Source organism: Delphinus delphis, chromosome 9 (genome assembly GCF_949987515.2).
Source record: "Delphinus delphis chromosome 9, mDelDel1.2, whole genome shotgun sequence".
Lineage (NCBI taxonomy): Eukaryota > Metazoa > Chordata > Mammalia > Artiodactyla > Delphinidae > Delphinus > Delphinus delphis.
The window spans coordinates 105692133-105710000 of record NC_082691.1 but is presented as its reverse complement, the minus strand read 5'-3'; the positions used below and the strand labels follow the sequence as shown (position 1 = coordinate 105710000).

At 41.9% G+C, this 17868-nt stretch overlaps 1 protein-coding gene across 3 annotated transcripts in view; it reads right to left on the bottom strand.

Annotated features, from left to right (window-relative positions):
* Positions 1-17868, bottom strand: part of UBE3C (ubiquitin protein ligase E3C) — a 114029-nt gene that overhangs the window by 83195 nt on the left and 12966 nt on the right. For 2 of the 3 annotated variants that reach the window (XM_060021200.1, XM_060021201.1), the window contains exons 2-5: positions 9232-9285; positions 5813-5887; positions 4805-4951; positions 850-965 (exon numbers count right to left, since the gene is read on the bottom strand). In XM_060021200.1, the coding sequence (XP_059877183.1) occupies positions 850-965; positions 4805-4951; positions 5813-5887; positions 9232-9285 (392 nt within the window). Of the gene's footprint in view, positions 1-849; positions 966-4804; positions 4952-5812; positions 5888-9231; positions 9286-14310; positions 14448-17868 lie in introns of those variants that run through there. The other variant, XM_060021202.1, reaches the window with a different exon arrangement.

Below are 17868 nucleotides of genomic sequence, written 5' to 3'. Positions count from 1 at the left end.
GCCATCTGGGTGTTTACAGAAAACGTTTGCTGACTCCCGCTCCAGCGAATCAATGCGTACAATGTGTTTTTCAAAGTAAAAGTTTTTCCAAGAAATAAAAGGGGTTTGAAAAAAATAAGATTTCTTGGGATTGGTGATCTTCCAGACTCTCTCTCTTCATAAAGGTTCTTCTCTACCTTTAGTCCAGCTCAGGATTCTGGAAGTCAGTTAACAAGGCCTAGCTCTGATAGCAATCCTAAATAAACCTTACTACATGCAACTTCCAGAAAATTAGCTGAAATTATATTAAAGGGTCAGAATCATTTGAAAGTTTGCTACTGTGCAGATACCAGCAATTTTGAGAAAAACAGTGAAGATGTTAATTTGTTTTCTCATTCAGGTACTACTGCTCACATCACCTAAATGTGCTTTGTAAACTGAATCCAGCGAAGTCATGGAAGTGACTTATTTCAAGTCCACACATAAATCACAAGAGCCTGATGAAAGGCCTGCTCTAAAGAGCCTGTCCCCAGGGTAGCGACCCTAGGAGAATGGGAGCCCGCCTCCTCACAGCAGGAGTCCTTCCAGGTGGCCCATCCACTCGCTAGCAACCAGGACCCCTGATACCCCGCAAGATAACTCCAGAGCCTACCTGAAAGAAAACATCATCTGGAAGGTATTTATACCTACATTTTAATTCCTACAGGGAGAAGAGTCACAGGAGTGAAAACTGTAATACGTAGAACATTCCAGTCTCAAAAAGGAAAAAAAGGGGAAAACCACTGTCACAGACACTGAAGACCAAAGGGTGTATTCCTCTAGACAAAGTGACCACCACGTTGCACAAGTTGCTGACAACGATGGGTTTACCTGCAACAGAGGCTCATCAACCTCTTTATTTGAAATAAGCACGTAAGTCTCTCAGATCCATCCAACTGCTGGACAAACAAAGAGCTATATTTAATTAGGTTCTGATACATCCATATCTGAAAGAAACAGCAAAACATACAATTATAACTCTCAGTCCATAAAAAGCTAATTATTTACTAATTACAAACATACCAAAATTTCCTTAATTGGTAAATACTTAATCAAAATAATCGAAACATGCGAAGAAGAAGTAAACCTTCTAAGTCAGGTTTTAGGTAGCAGCACACACGTCCTGAACCTTCCACCTTAAGAAAGCACATTGGCACGGAGTTAAATTACTACATTTATCACTAAAAGTACTTAAAACTCATGTAAGTGTGAAGCAGAAAGTTCATTTGCAAAACTCAGCAAACCACAATAAAAACATACGAGAATCACAATCTCAATCATAAGTTACGAAGGATAACAGTTCCTTCTTTTTACCTTTCTCCTCTGAGTTTCCAGCACCTTTCCTGTGGATACTCTCCTTCCCTAACTCAATGAAATTTCGGTAGAAAAGGCAATCATTCAGTCCCACTATTCCCGATAAAAGGCCAGGTGTGTAGCATGTGAGGCGAGAGATGTGTCACTTAACTAGACAGGAGGAATCCTATCACAATGTTTATACAAACCATCGCAGTGCGCACCTGAAGTATCTTATAATTTTATTTGTCAATTATACGTCCACACGGCTGGAGGGAAAAAAGGTCAGAGACGCGTCTGGATGACCAGAACCCCCGCTGTCCCGGACACGGTGATGGGCCATCGCGGTGGGCAAATGCTGAGTTAGATTTCTGTCGAGCTCCCATCCAGGAGGCCTCTCTAGTGTGGATACAGCTACCGGAAGTGATTTTGAAAGCACAATACCAGACAGGCATCTCTTATACTTCCTCCACGATATTTTTGTTGCTCTTTGTTCATTTCATGAGACCCATTTAGAAGCGTTAAAATTAAGACAGCTTCTTAAATGTGCCACAGAACCTCTTCTTTACCTGTCATTTTTACAGAGTTTCTCCTCTGAGAGTAACACTTATTTGATATAAAATGTTATCAAACAATTAAAGTACTAACACATGTGTTTTGCATGATAAATTCGAGTGTGTCCTAACTCGGGTGGAAATAACTCTGAGACCCAATCCGAATGTTAATTTACCTACACACAATCTTTCTTCTTGAGGTATTTGGAGCTACTTGTTCCTATTTTCTCAGGAACCAGTATCATACAAATGTTTTCTGCACTATGTGACACGCAGTTCATTCTAGAATTTGTACCGAATACCCATTAACAAATAAAACTAGGATGTACAGTAACTGAACATTATAAAAATCTGAAGGCCAACTGTAGGAAGTACAAGAATAAGGCTGTAAATACATTAATCAAGTAATTACGTTTCAACGACATAAAAAAAAACCTCAAAGCACTTTATTTGAACACTTTCTGGACTGGTTATTTTTTTTTTAATTGAGGTATAGTTGATGTACATTACATGCTTCAGGTGTACAACACAGTGATTCACAATTTTTAAAGGTTACCCTCCCTTTATAGTTATTATAAAATATTGGCTATATTCTCTGTGCTGTACAATATATCCTTGTAGTGGACTGGATTTTGATATTGCTTTTTACATTCTTGACAAAAGCACCAATAACATCCCAAAAGTTCTAAGTACATTAAACATCTGCTTTGCCTAACTTTTTGTTGTTATTTACTAAATTCAGATAAGTACAGTTTCAAAAACTTTCCATCTTATCCATCCTTTCTCAGGAAGTTAACTGAGGCTATATATCAATAAAACAAGGGAGTAAACCAAGAAAGCAAAAAGATATGGAATCAGGAAAGAGGAACTGAAACGGAAGCAAAGCAAAGCGGAGGTTTTCCCAGGAACATGGCAGGCATGGAGAGCAACCACTCCAAACTGTGCAGCAAGTTTCCAGGACGCAGAAGGAACAGCTCAGCGGGGAAAGAGCACCAGTGACCTGACCCTCTAGTCACGGAAAACTGTACTGAGAATTCTTTTACTGTCAGGAGGTGGAAGAAGACTTTATCATAAAGAGACTCAAAGATAATTAAACAGAAATGACACAACAATTCACTCTAGAGTAACTCAAGAAAACTGTACACAAAAGAAAATACAATCACGGTACACTATTTTAGCGACCATATTTACAGTCATTACAATAAAAAATAAATCAAGGGGGTGGGTGAGGAAGGGAGAGCCATATACGCACACTTTTGCACAGAGCACCTTAGAAAAACCATTAAAAGTGGCATCACGCCTGCTCTTAAAGTAGGAATTAGGGTCCTTGAAGATGGGCAGGAGACTTTCCCTCCACATATGACCGATTTATTGTTCTTGCATTTTTCTGTGCAAACTAAATAAACAATCCAGTTTGCTTTTCTCATATAAACCAGGTTTGAGGACCTGGTTAATTCTAATCCTACACAGGGCCTGTAGGACTGGGCGGCTGCGCCACGTCCGGAAAGCATGCAGGAACCACTGACCAGACCTCAGAGTGGGGCAGAAGCAGTTCTCCAAAGGGAAGGGTGCTCCGGAGAGACAGAGGACTGACGGCCCTTCTGACCGCCACGTGGCTGTGCTCCACGTCTGACCTTCAATCTGCAAGGTCAGAGTACACGAGGAAGGAACAGACTGCTCCAGAAAGAGAGCCAGATGACCTGCTGCTGTACGTTTCTCATTCTTCTTCTCACAGGCTTCAGAGAGAAAGCCTAGAAAGAGCGTGCCTTTAGGGGACATGGGCTCGAGCCCTGGTCCGGGAAGATCCCACATGCTGCGGAGCAACTAAGCCCGTGTGCCACGACTACTGAGCCCGCGCTCTAGAGCCCGCACGCCACAACTCCTGAGCCCAAGTGCCACAACTACTGAAGCCCGTGCGCCTAGAGCCCGTGCTCCGCAACAAGAGAAGCCACCGCAATGAGAAGCCCATGCACCACAACGAAGAGTAGCCCCTGCTCGCCGCAACTAGAGAAAGCCTGTGCCCAGCAACGAAGACCCAATGTAGCCAAAATAAATAAAATTAATTAATTAATTAATTAATTTCAAAAAGAGCCTGCATTTAAGGAAAGCCATCTTTACTGCCTCTAAAGATTTATGGAAAGTTCTTCCCATGGTCCAGCCCAGCTCAATACAGGAAGCAACGTTGGGTGTTAAAGCCAAACACCAGATAAGCGATAAAGTATTCCTATGTCTTCTGTACTTACAGTCCACACAAGGATCCTTCTAGTACGTACGGTTGGAGCATGGAAGACTTACTTTTCACTGTATACCCATGTTTTAATTAGAAATTTTTAATCCAGGTAAATAAGGATGTCTAAGAATAAATACATATTTAACCTAATGAATCTCAGTACTTCCTGGGAAAGTGGACACAGTAACAAGTTCCACTTTATAAAGATGATTCACCCACGTATCTCCTCCGTTAACACACACCGGTCCTCATCACTGATAACATCAAAACCTATAACATTTTTTGAGTTACACAATTATATTTTAGATGTTTCAAGAGAGAGGCCCTAGAGTTCCGAGATTTACATTTCAGTATTTACAGGTAACAAACAGGCTATGACGCTGAGGATGCACGTCCCAGGGATGCAGGCACAGGGTGGAGGGTTCTGTGCAAAACAAGGTGCTGCCCGTGCGGACTGGGCAATGGGGGCAGCACAACAGAGTAGCCTACTGTTTCTTATATGTGAAATTTGCCTTAATGAAAACATGTAAAAGCCTACTGAAAATCTGTATCGATTTTTAAGAGGTAAAACATTATCACCAAGACGACCTATCACCGCTGGCTGAGGAAGTCACAAGGGTGAGACGCGCTGGAGGGGTTTCTGATCCCATTAAACCAAAAGCTGGAAAACACGTTAACAAGGGTTAGTGAAACTGTAGCCAACACTCACCAAGCGTTTTGAGTCTTCATTCTGTTTGTAAAAAAACAGAAGCTGCCTCACCAAAAGGGTGAGGGTGGGGCCACTGGCGATGGAGAAAGCGCCACCGGACTGGGACAAGCCGGCCCGGCGATCAAATGCACTCCTCTGGATGGAATACTGAAAACAAAACAAGACATAAAGACAGGATCACATGATCGTATGGTCTAAATGGTCACTCAGTGTTTAAACTGGAGTAGTGGAAACGGACAATTAAGATTCCGTTACTGAGAAGTTATCATTGGTAAACGGTTAATGAAACCCGAAAAGCCTGGAATGTAGTGACAGAGCCATGAACGCCCTATGCAGGAGTCTTCCATCACCTCCTTCCACTGTGATCTTTAGCCGTGGTTTGGCCTATGTTTGCAGTTAATAATTTAAAAATCACCAAAAAACTCATCTGTCTATAAATCTTTACATAAACTAATACAATTAACTATTGGGGAAAATACTATTATCCACATTAACTTTCATTAAACAAGTACACACAAAAACACATACAAAATGAATTCCACTTCTAAGAATCCAAGGCCATATTTAAAATAAGCTCTCAGGGCTTCCCTGGTGGCGCAGTGGTTAAGAATCCGCCTGCCAACACAGGGGACAAGAGTTCGAACCCTGGTCCGGGAAGATCCCACATGCCGCGGTGCAACTAAGCCCATGGGCCACAACTACTGAGCCTGCGCTCTAGAGCCTGCAAGCCACAATTACTGAGCCCACGTGCCACAACTACTGAAGCCTGTGCGCCTAGAGCCTGTGCTCCGCAACAAGAGAAGCCACCGCAACGAGAAGCCCTTGCACCGCAACGAAGAGTAGCCCCCCGCTCGCGGCAACTAGAGAAAGCCCACGCACAGCAATGGAAGACCCAACGCAGCCAATCAATCAATCAATCAATCAATCTATTAAAAAATAAAAATAAATAAAATAAAATAAGCTCTCTCATACCTTTCTAATTCCTTCTCAGTTTAAAAACAAACTTACTTGCTGTTTTCTGTCTCTATAGCCTCGAATAAATGACTGGATAATTATTGCATTTTTCAATCTTCGTCTTTCTTCCTGAATAATGCAGGGAGGAGGGAACAATGGGTCAGGATCAGTGAAAATGACAAATACTAGTTCAGACTCAAAACAAAAAACAGCTACATAATTCACGTACCACAAAACTCACTCTTTCGAGTGTACCGTTCACCAATTTTCAATATACTCAGAGTTGTGCAATCACCGCCACTGTCTAATTTTGGAACATTTTCATCACCCATCCCCAATACAACCCTGTACCCGGGGGTTTTACCCAGTCATCCCTCATTCTCTGTCCTCCCACCCCGACCCCCCACTGCTGGCAATCACTAACCAATTTTCTGTCTATATGGAACTGCCTATTCTGGACATGATGTACAATGGAATCATAATATGTGGCCTTTTGTGTCTGACTTTTTTCACTTGGCATGATGTTTTCAAGCTTCATCCACGCTGTACCATGTATCAGTACGTCACTCCTTTTTATGGCTGTTCCACTATACGGATGTCTCATTTTGTTTATCCACTTATTAACGGATGGACATTTGAGCTCTTTCCACTTTGGGCTATTATGAATAATGCTGCTGTGGACATTCATGTACCAGCTTTTGCAGGGACATAGGTTTTCATTTCTCATGGGTGTATATCTAGGCATGGAATTAACACTTGAGGAACTGCTGGACTGTTTTCCAAAACAGCTACATTATTTTACAATTCTACCAGCATAGAAAGACTTCTTTTTTTAAAAGTTTTTGTTTTAAGTATTTAAAAAAAATACAGACAACAGAAGCACCTATTTTAAAGGTCACTTTGTTTCCAAGCAGAAAACTCCAATTTTTATCGACTCGACTCTGTCTTTAAAACTTTCAGGATAGGGAGGGTGGGAGGGAAATGCAAGAGGGAGGAGATATGGGGATATATGTATATGTTTGGCTGATTCACTTTGTTATAAAGCAGAAACTAACACAACATTGTAGAGAAATTATACTCCAATAAAGATGTTAAAAAAAAAAAACAACCTTTCAGTGACCCAGCAAAAATATATATTCTTCATCATCATTATAACCACTGCAGCTAACAGTGTTTGAGAGCCTACTATGTGCCAGCCCTAAGAGAGACACTTCACATGCATTCATACAATAACCTTACAGGTGAGCATTACTCCTGTTTTAAAGACACAGAAACCGAGACTTCCATAAAGATTAAGTGATGCCAAAAGGTATGAGTCAGACAGCAAACTCAGGTGTGACACGAAAATCTGTACTGTCTTATCACATGACAATGTTTCACATCTTCTATGAATGCCACCTACCAGGCCTGAAAGGCACATACACATTGACGCAATCTTGGGATTAGAGAACATACCATCAGGTCACAAAAGTGTACTTTCTGAGCTTCAAATGGTTACAAGGGAATCCTTGAGCTTAAACCTAGTTTGGGAATCTATTCATAACTATGATGACTCTAACAGCACTTAATTAAACACTCATATAACATCCCATGCATTTTCAAAACACTTATTTTTACTCATTCAGCTGTCTGCTGGGGAAGTCTCAGGAGCACTCCCGCTCTCTGGCAGGTGCGCTGAGGACAGGTGAGTGAGTCCTCACGAGGCCTGGAGGCCAGCTTCACATTAGCTCATCCCTGTTTTAAAGGGGATTCATCCCTCGCCCACTGCCTGCCAGAAGCAAATGCAACACTCTCCAAAAAGAAGAGGCCATATTCTAAGCCTGAAGATATCGCTTCAGTTTGGAACATGCAATGTCCGGTATTCAACCAAAATAACCAGGCAAAGACAAGAATTTAAAATCAAGAGGACAAACAATAAAAATGAACCCACAGGAATTCCAAACACTGGAGAGGAAACATTATCTTTAAAAATCTACAGTTACGTGCAAGAAATGAAAAGACGAGAGAACTGGGAAATAAAAGAATCAAAGAAAATTCTAGAACGCAAATAGAAACTGAAATTCAGAACTCAAAGGATGTACTTAACAATCAGACATCACTAAAAGAGATCATTTGTAAATCAGAAGTTAGAACAAAAGAAAATAGCCAAACCAAAGCATAGGTATTCAAAAGAATAAATATACCGAAAAGAGTACAGGAGACACACGGGACATAATGCAAAGGTCGAACACCTCTGTCATGTGAGTCCAAGAGGAGGAGGAGAGCGAGGATGGAGCAGAGGCACAACCGGGAGAGCTGGCTGATTGAGAATTTTCCAGAAAAGATAAAATACACCAACCAATACACACTTCTCCTGTTTGAGCAGTGGTTTTCAAGTGAGGGCAACTCCCGCCGAGGGAACGTTCGGTTCGGTAACTTCTGGAGACACCGTGGCTGTCTCAGCAGGGGCAGGGAGTGTTTCGGCATCTAGAGGAGTTGTCTCAGCAGGGGTAGGGAGTGTTCCGGCATCTAGGAGAGGCCAGGGACGCTGCTAAGCACCCTGCAGTGTGCAGGACCATCCCCACGACAAGGAATGACCTGGCCACAATGTCAGAAATGCGAAGGTTAAGAAGCCCTGCCTGAGCGTCTGTGCGTCTGCTGTTCCCTTGACCAAGAATGCCCTTCTTCCAGCTTTCCACAGCTTTTCTTTTCCATCCTTCGGAAATCCGCTGGGCTCTCACCAGCTCAGGGACGCCTTCCCTCACACCCTACATCCAAAGCCGACCTTCCAAGTCCCCACCTCCGGATCCTGGGGAACACCTGTGCTCCACCGCCCAGCAGCAGACACACTGTTTCATTCCCTGTCTATATACCCAGCCAGCAGAAAAGTACCTGGAACATAGCAAGCTCTCAATTTATATTTGTTAAAGGAATGGATGAATTATTAAAAAACAAAACAAAAAATGACCTAGAAAAGCAGGCCATAGGACACCACAATTGCTGATTAATCAACAAAGTAAAGCCATTTTAAGAAATTACCTCCGAAAGATAAAATGTAAAATAAAGACTAAAATGCCAAATGTCACTATAGCTCCTTTCATTTATTCAGCTTCTTCACAAATAGTTAAGATAACTTGCCTTGACAGGGAGTTTTCTCCTTTTGCTTGACAAAACATGAACACTATACACGAAGACTTTCTACACCTTCTGGAAGCCGTATCATAAGCAAGTAAGTGAACTGAAAGCCTATTTTCTCCCTCTATTCTGGAAACTGCTCTTTTAGTCCACCTTTCCTACATTGGTTCCAGAATAGATGACCTACCATAAAATCCAACAAATCCAGAAATGTTTCTGAAATTTAACATGCATATAAATACTTAAGTCATGTCACATATAACATACATGTATCTAATATATAAAACAGGAATACCAAGACTTATTTAGATGCCATGGAAAACGTTTATCTACAGGGACTATTACAAAGCTGTTCTTACCTCCCTCTTTCTTCTTTCTTCCTGAGTACGATGTAAAAGAGAAGCCTTTTCTTCCTAAACACAAAAAAGAGAGAAAAGATAAAGGTTATAATTTCAAACTCTAAAATACTCTCATACAAAAATTATAGAATGTTGTGACCCAAAGGATTCTAGAGATCATCCAATCAAACCGTCTGACTTCGTAAGAAATCTGAGGCACAACAGGCTAAACGGTTCCCTCACCCCCACCCCCACCCCCGGAGCACAGATCTAATTGTAGTATTTCAGTTGTTTTCTAAGAATAAAATCTGATTTCCTTACACACACATTAGTTCAGGTAAAACCGGGGAGATCTGAGTAAGGATCAAGGGCATTGTATCAAGGTCAATATCCTGCTTGTGAGCACATACCACAGCTTTGCAAAATACAACCCCCAGGGGAAATTAGGCAATGCAAACAACAGACCTTTCTGGATCATTTCTAACAGCTGCATGGGAGTCTACAATTATCTCAATAAAAATTTCAGTGAAAAAAATCAATCTTTTATTGTTATCAAAATTTTAAAAATTCTTTTCATCATAAGTAAAACTATATTTCGAATAAAATTACTTGATATGTAGAAGGAAGTGAAATAACAAATGGGAAAGTTAAACATTTCAAATAAAATAAAAATACTTACAGACCACCCTCCTCCCGCCCCAGAACCATTCCAGTCTATACTGTATGGGCATTTTATTTTTGTAAATTTAATCCAAAATAAAATTAAAGGCCTAAGACATCAACATATAAATAATTAGAAAAATTAATGAACCTAAATTTCTTAACACAAACATACAACTCATCAGAATAGAGTCAGAAAGTAATGAAGACAATTTAAAATAATACTTTGATATGTGAAGGGAATACATAACGTGTAGAGCGAAAAGTTTCTGACAAAATTTTCAGCCAAAGAAATAAATCCTCCAGATATTTTCCATTACAGAGAATTTCATTTCTTGAACTCAAATAAAAAGTCTTTATCTATCACATGTCAAAGGTCAGAAAAGTATTTTGTTTTTAACTGATTAATTAAAAGGATGAGGAGCAATGGAAAAATCTAAAGTAAAGAGTGCTCAGAGGGCTTCCCTGGTGGCGCAGTGGTTGAGAGTCCGCCTGCCGATGCAGGGGACACGGGTTCGTGCCCCGGTCCGGGAGGATCCCACATGCCGCGAAGCGGCTGGGCCCGTGAGCCATGGCCGCTGGGCCTGCGCAGCCGGAGCCTGTGCTCCGCAATGCGAGAGGCCACAGCAGTGAAAGGCCCGCGTAACGCAAAAAAAAAAAAAAAAAAAAAAAGTGCTCAGAATTATGGAAAGCTTCTAGATAAAAATACAGCCATATTTCTGGTCATTATCTTTATTTATGAATAGGAGGTAAATATATGTCTGTAATTTCTCTTCCTTCTATTCCATTTAATCAGATTTAATATATGCTCATTACTTGGTTATAGTTAAAGAGCTAAGATTTCTTAAAATGATACATGCTGTTACAACTATGAGAAAATATACTTAATGTCTGAAAGTAAACCCACATTTTACTTTTAAAACAGTGGTACATGCCAGCAAAGCAGTCCCCAAGGTGACTTCACACATAAGCTTGGCTGTCACCAATGTGAAAGCCCTGGGCTCTGAGGGCCTGGCCTGTCTGACCACCAGGTCCCTATCATTGGCTTCAATGGCTGCCCCATGTAGGGAGTTAAGAAATATTTACAAAATGAACGAATGAACATCTCCTTTAAGTACAGCAAAGGAGTCTAAAAGGAGTAACCATAACAGCTGAAAAGCACTTCTGAATACCTGCAACACAGCACAGAGGACGAAGTACTTTAAAAATCAAAATAGGTACCAATTATCAAGAAGCATAACTGGATTCTCAGTGAATACTTTAAATTTGAAGCATACGCTATGAGATGGCTATGAACGCACCAGAGGCAATGCTGAATGTTGAGGATGAATATCCTTACCCTTTGACGACCTATAGATTAAAATCCTTGGACAGAGGACACCATATAAATGGAAGGTCACTTCTCTTACCTGTGCTCGGGGGCTGTAAAGTTTCCTACTTAAAACAGCTCATTTCAAAAATTATAAAATAAGCACAGCAGGCAAATCCGAAGTCCTGGACACACATACGGAAACCCTTATACATGACCTCAACTGTAGCTTAAAATGATGTGAACGTCTTTCAAAGAGCACTCACGCTCCCTAAGATATATCGGAAAGGACGCTGGTGGGGAGCAGAGGCCACAGAAAAAAACTGGGGTCACCCAAATGTGCCACGAGTTCAGAGGCACGGGGAGCAGCAGGGGGTGAGCGACAAAGGGCCCCGAGTGCCCAGGAAAGGCGCAGTGAGCAATCGCAAAGGCCTGGGACCCAGAGGTGGCCACAAAAAGCCCGTTCAGCACAGAAGGAAAAGTGTGACAGAGCACTTAATCGCTGTCTATTAATTATGTACCCTATCATATGCAGCACCTGAGCTAGCAACCAAATTCCACATCAGAACCGGAGCTTCTTGCTATATTCCCCAACTCAGAGACCGTCTCTGTGCAAAAGACATTCAAACGAGGCACAGGACAGGAATTTATTCTCAACAAATATTGGCTAACTCTTGCGTCATGCTAGGCACTGGCTATTTTAAAAGTAATAAAAGTGTTTGTTCCCAAAGAGCACACAGTCTGGTGGGAGCAGAAGAAGCCAATGAATTGAGCACCCACCATGAGCCAGACACGATTCTAGACACTAGCAATAAAGCAGAGTCAGCAGGAGCGGCCCAGCCCCTGGGAGTGCACACCTCAATACAGGTGGGCACCGGGGACGAGGCAGCGCAGAGAAGGACAGGCACTCCGCCTCCGCGACCCAGAGAACTCTCGGAAGAAAAGGTGAATTGGAAAGAAATCTTGGAAGGCTGTGTTCAGAAGGATGACAAGATGGAAAGCATCCCAGCAGAGGCACGAGAGGGGGCGCTGGGCAGGAAGCAGGGCTGGAGGGAGAGGCTGGGCTGACCTCGAGGCCAGCATCGAGAGGGAACGGGAGACCCCCATCTCTGGTTAGGTGAGCCATATACCAAGACAGCATGGGATGGAAGGGAGAGAACGACGAAGTTAAAGTTCACTGACCTTGAGACATCTCTGGGACCGACAAGTCAGTCAACAGGTAATAAAGAACAGGGAAGAAGCATGGATTGAAAATTCAGAGTGCAAATCACCCATGACTTAAGCTTAAACTCCTTCGGTGGCTTCCCACCCTCTACCTGCACAGGGGGCTGCTACGCCTTTAAAACAAACAAAAACTGCAATATCTACTACTCATTTCCTAAAAGACCACTGGACACTAGACGGAACCATCTCTTCTCAATGCTCAATTATTTACATGAACCAAAGTTATGTAAAACCTACCACGCTGGTCTCATTTTCCTACTTCATGGTAGCCTATCTGAGACCGTAATTGGAGAACGACCAGTGTGTTCTAAGGGGTCAAGTTCAAACACAGCCTTGGCGCAGGAATATTCCGGTCAAACACCTCCTCCTCTTTCTCTTGCGCCACCAGCACGGCATGCCCCCCAACTACCCTCAAGTCTCAAACGCCCCACCCCTCCCCAGCCGGGCCTTCCCTCCTGGCACTGACACACACCTGGCAAGCTCCAGTTCGCCTTAGGTGAGACTCAGCTTAAATGTCTTCTCTTCCATGAAGAGAAGATGACCTCAACTCCTATGCCTCCCCACAATGAACGGGTGAGTTCACATTCACGGACGGGAACCCAGCACACGGGGCTCAACATGCAGAAAACGACTGTATCTGCACTAGTCAGAATCCTGGAGGCCACACGGGCACCATCCTCAAAGATGTGGCCACCAAATGCCATGGAAGGTCACTCTTCAGCAGGTTACGCCCCACAGGACCAGTCGGGCTGTGGTTACTCTGAAGAAGAGCAGAAAATATGAAAACAAAACAAACCCCATCCCTTAAAACAGCAGTAATGAATGATCAAAGTATGTCAGGCCCAGCAGTCAGGTGGGAAAAATAAAGGCATAGGCCTGATCCTAACTCGCAATTCTGCGTGCCTACACATGGCTCGAACCAGTAAATAACTATTAATTTCTCAAAGTGAAATTTCACCAGGCTGCTAAAAGAGCAAAACAACAAACCCACCACAGTGCACAATGGGAGTCAGCATCCAGGAACTCACCCTAGCCGTGTGGACCAGGGCTAGAGAAGCAGTCCATCCCTGGCGCCCACGCCTGCCTCATCGGAACAAGCACTCCAGGGCTTCCCTGGTGGCGCAGCGGTTAAGAATCCGCCTGCCAATGCAGGGGACACGGGTTGGAGCCCTGGTCTAGGAAGATCCCACGTGCCGCGGAGCAACTAAGCCCGTGCACCACAACTACTGAGCCTGCGCTCTAGAGCCCAGGTGCCACAACTACTGAAGCCCGCGCTCCTAGAGTCCGTGCTCCGCAACAAGAGAAGCCACTGCAATGAGAAGCCCGCACACCGCAATGAAGAGGAGACCCCTCTCGCCGTAACTAGAGAAAGCCCGCAAGCAGCAGCAAAGACCCAACGCAGCCAAAAGAAAATAAAAATAAAAATAAATAATAAAAAAGAACAAGCACTCCAGGGAAGCTACAGACTCGATGTCCTAGCTCGATTTTTCTATTGGGTGTTGAAATAAATACTACTATGGGACTTAGCTGGTGGCGCAGTGGTTAAAAATCCGCCTGCCAATGCAGGGGACACGGGTTCAAGCCCTGGTCCGGGAAGATCCCACATGGTGCGGAGCAACTAAGCCCGTGAACCACAGCTACTGAGCCTGCGCCCTAGAGCCCATGGGCCACAACTACTGAGCCTGCATGCCACAACTACTGAAGCCCTCGCACCTAGAGCTCCACAATGAGAAGCCCACACACAGCGCAACAAAGAGTAGCCCCCCCTCATGGCAACTAGAGAAAGCCCGTGCGCAGCAAGGAAGACCCAACGCAGCCATAAATAAACAAACAAACAAATAAATAAAACTGCCGTCTCTCAAACCACTAAAAAAAAAAGTTGTTAAAAAAAGTTAAAAAAAAATTACCATGTTTTTAAATGTTCTCTCACGTACCACCGGAATCATCCCACTCCATACTCTGGGACAAACACTGACCTACACTAATAAGGCTAAAGCAGGAGCAGACAGGTCACTGTCAGAGGGTCTCTGGGGAGACATAAACAAACAAGGAGATTCAGCCACTGATAAAGTAGGCATTTCAAATTTGCAGAGAAAAATGTATTATTCAATAAACAGTGTCACAACAACTGAGTAGCCTAAATAAATGACATTGTATCCCTAAGTCTTCACATCAGAATAGATTCCTGATGGACCTGAGATTTATACACAGATACAGCACAATAAAAATACGTGAAAATAATGTGGGGATTGTTTTTAAAATTTCGGTGTGGAGGAAGACTTTTTTAAGAAAGAAATATCACACTACACATTAAGTCTATTAACTTATTTAAGAATGATAAACTTCCTGCATGCCTCAACTAGAGAGCCCATGAGTCACAACTACTGAAGCCCACACGCCTTAGAGCCCACGCTCCGCAACAAGAGAAGCCACTGCAATGAGGACCCCACGCAACGCAACGAAGAGTAGCTCCTGCTCGCCGCAACCAGAGGAAGCCTGCACACAGCAACGAAGACCCAACACAGTCAAAAATAAGTTAATAAATAAATAAATTTATTTTTAAAATAAAAGATCAACAAATAGAAAAATTAGCAAAAGCTATAAACAGTACATAGGGAAATAAACAAAAATATATTTTAAATATAAGAACTTCATCTTTACTCATTTTTAGGAAAAAATGCAATAAAAACACAATGACAGGCTTTTTAACCCATCTAACTGGCAAACTTTAAACCTCAGATAACACTGAGATGAAGATGGACAGCAGCCACTTTCTTACACTGATATGATCTCCCTAGAGGGCAATGTGGAAATATCTATAAAAATAGCCTCTGACCTAGCACTGCTAGAAATCCGACCTACAAATATTATTGGCACATATACGAGTATATGCACCACAGTGCTGTTTAAATTAGCAAAAAAGCTGAGAACAATCTAAATGGCCATTAAAATACATGACAGCTAAATAACTTAACAGAACCCTCATTACATGGAGTATTGTACATAGCTTTTTTTTTTAAATTTATTTAATTTATTTATTTTTGGCTGCACTGGGTCTTTGTTGCTGCACGCGGGCTTTCTCTAGTTGCAGCGAGTGGGAGCTACTCTTGGTTGCAGTGCATGGGCTTCTTACTGCGGTGGCTTCTCTTGTTGTGGAGCACGGGCTCTAGGCGCAAGGGCTTCAGTAGTTGTGGCACATGGGCTCAGTAGTTGTGGCACATGGGTTTCAGTAGTTGTGGCACGTGGGCTCTAGAGCGCAGGCTCAGTAGTTGTGGTGCACGGGCTTAGTTGCTCTGCACTATGTGGGATCTTCCTGGACCAGGGCTCGAACCCATATCCCCTGCGTTGGCAGGCAGGTTCTTAACCACTACTCCACCAGGGAAGCCCATACACGGCTTTTTGAAAAATGCAGTAGATCTATTTGTACTGATCTGGAACTATGCCCAGACGTAGTGCTGGAGGGAGAAGCACAGCAGTCTATTCAACGCGCTCTAGCGTGTGTTCAAACAAGAGAAGAGTGCACATCTCAGTGATTCCATGCGCGGAAAACAGCTCTGAGAGGACAGGGAAGCACCTGGGAACACAGACTCATTACAAGGATCAGGGACTGGGGGAGTGAGCAGTGGGGTGAAAGGCAGGGAGATGTTCATTTTATTTGAATCTTTATTTTCTACTGCTTGAATTATTATCCAAGTACGTGTAATACTTTCTCACTTTTTTAGAATAAGATACCAACGAAGCTACTCCAGAATGTAAGTTTTTAAAACCAGCTCAACAAAGCCAAGAATAAGTCATTAATTAAGTGGCTGGGAGGAAGGGAGCAACAGGGTACCAGTAAAAGGCACATTTAGATTTTCATTCTTAACAAATTTTTGGTTTCAATTCATTATAATTGAAAATAGCTTTTACCTTTTAGAGTCTACAGGCCTAGACAAGTTAGGGTTTCCCAGCCCAGTTATATACCAGTTTCATAAAGTACACTGAATCAACTGTTTTTGGAATGACTAAACCTATTGTTCCTATAGCAAACCTGTTGCTTTCAATGCTAATCTCTCACCTCCACAGCTGTGACACTAACCCTATTCATCAATATGTAAACAACAGTAAATTACAGCAAACTTCTCTATTTGATCTTTGAGCCTTCGGCACATTATCTTATCTACTCTGAAAATTAAATATGGCCAAACTTCACAAATACCATTAACAAAGATGTTTTTTAAAGGGAGGAAAATGCTTTCTTCATGCAAATGAATTTAGTGGGAACAAAATGAAGTTTTTTAAAAAGTAAGCCACGTGTAGTTTACATTTCATTAACCATCAGAATCAAAAAATTTATGGTCAGAAATTTGAGTATAGGTCAAAGTAAATGTACATAACATGACAATTTCCATAAAATCAAATGCTCAAATTGACTGCTAACCACTTATAAAAATAAGTTTAGCATGTTTATTAATACCTTGATTTTTTAAAAACTGTGAGATTTCCTTTGTTTCCAAAATATTTGGATTATTTTCCACTAGCAATTTACTCCATTTACCAATGTAAATAGAACAATCAGTTTCACATCTGTTTCAAGTTAGTATATTTTCCCACTCTCATGCACTAACACAATACTAATAGTTTTACACAATTTGAAGAATATTCAAGTAAAATACTTTGAGTTAATTAAAATGTTAAAAGTTACCAAACGTTTTATTTGTAAATAATGCACAACCTATGATCTGTGGATTTTTCCTTCTTTTATAGACCTGTAAGAAAGAACCTTTGTTCTTTGAGAAGATAAACAAAATTGATAAAGCATTAGCCAGACTCATCAAGAAAAAAAAAGGGAGAAGACTCAAATCAACAGAAATGACAAAGGAGAAGTAACAACTGACACTGCAGAAATACAAACGATCATGAGAGATTACTGCAAGCAACTCTATGCCAATAAAATGGACAACCTGGAAGAAATGGACAAATTCTTAGAAATGCACAACCTGCCAAGACTGAATCAGGAAGAAATAGAAAATATGAACAGACCAATCACAAGCACTGAAATTCAAACTGTGATTAAAAATCTTCCAACAAACAAAAGCCCAGGACCAGATGGCTTCACAGGCGAATTCTACCAAACATTTAGAGAAGAGCTAACACCTATCCTTCTCAAACTCTTCCAAAATAGAGCAGAGGGAGGAACACTCCCAAACTCATTCTACGAGGCCACCATCACCCTGATACCAAAACCAGACAAGGATTTCACAAAGAAAGAAAACTACAGGCCAATATCACTGATGAACACAGATGCAAAAATCCTCAACAAAATACTAGCAAACAGAATCCAACAGCACATTAAAAGGATCATACACCATGATCAAGTGGGGTTTATTCCAGGAATGCAAGGATTCTTCAATATACACAAATCAATCAATGTGATATACCATATTAACAAATTGAAGGAGAAAAACCATATGATCATCTCAATA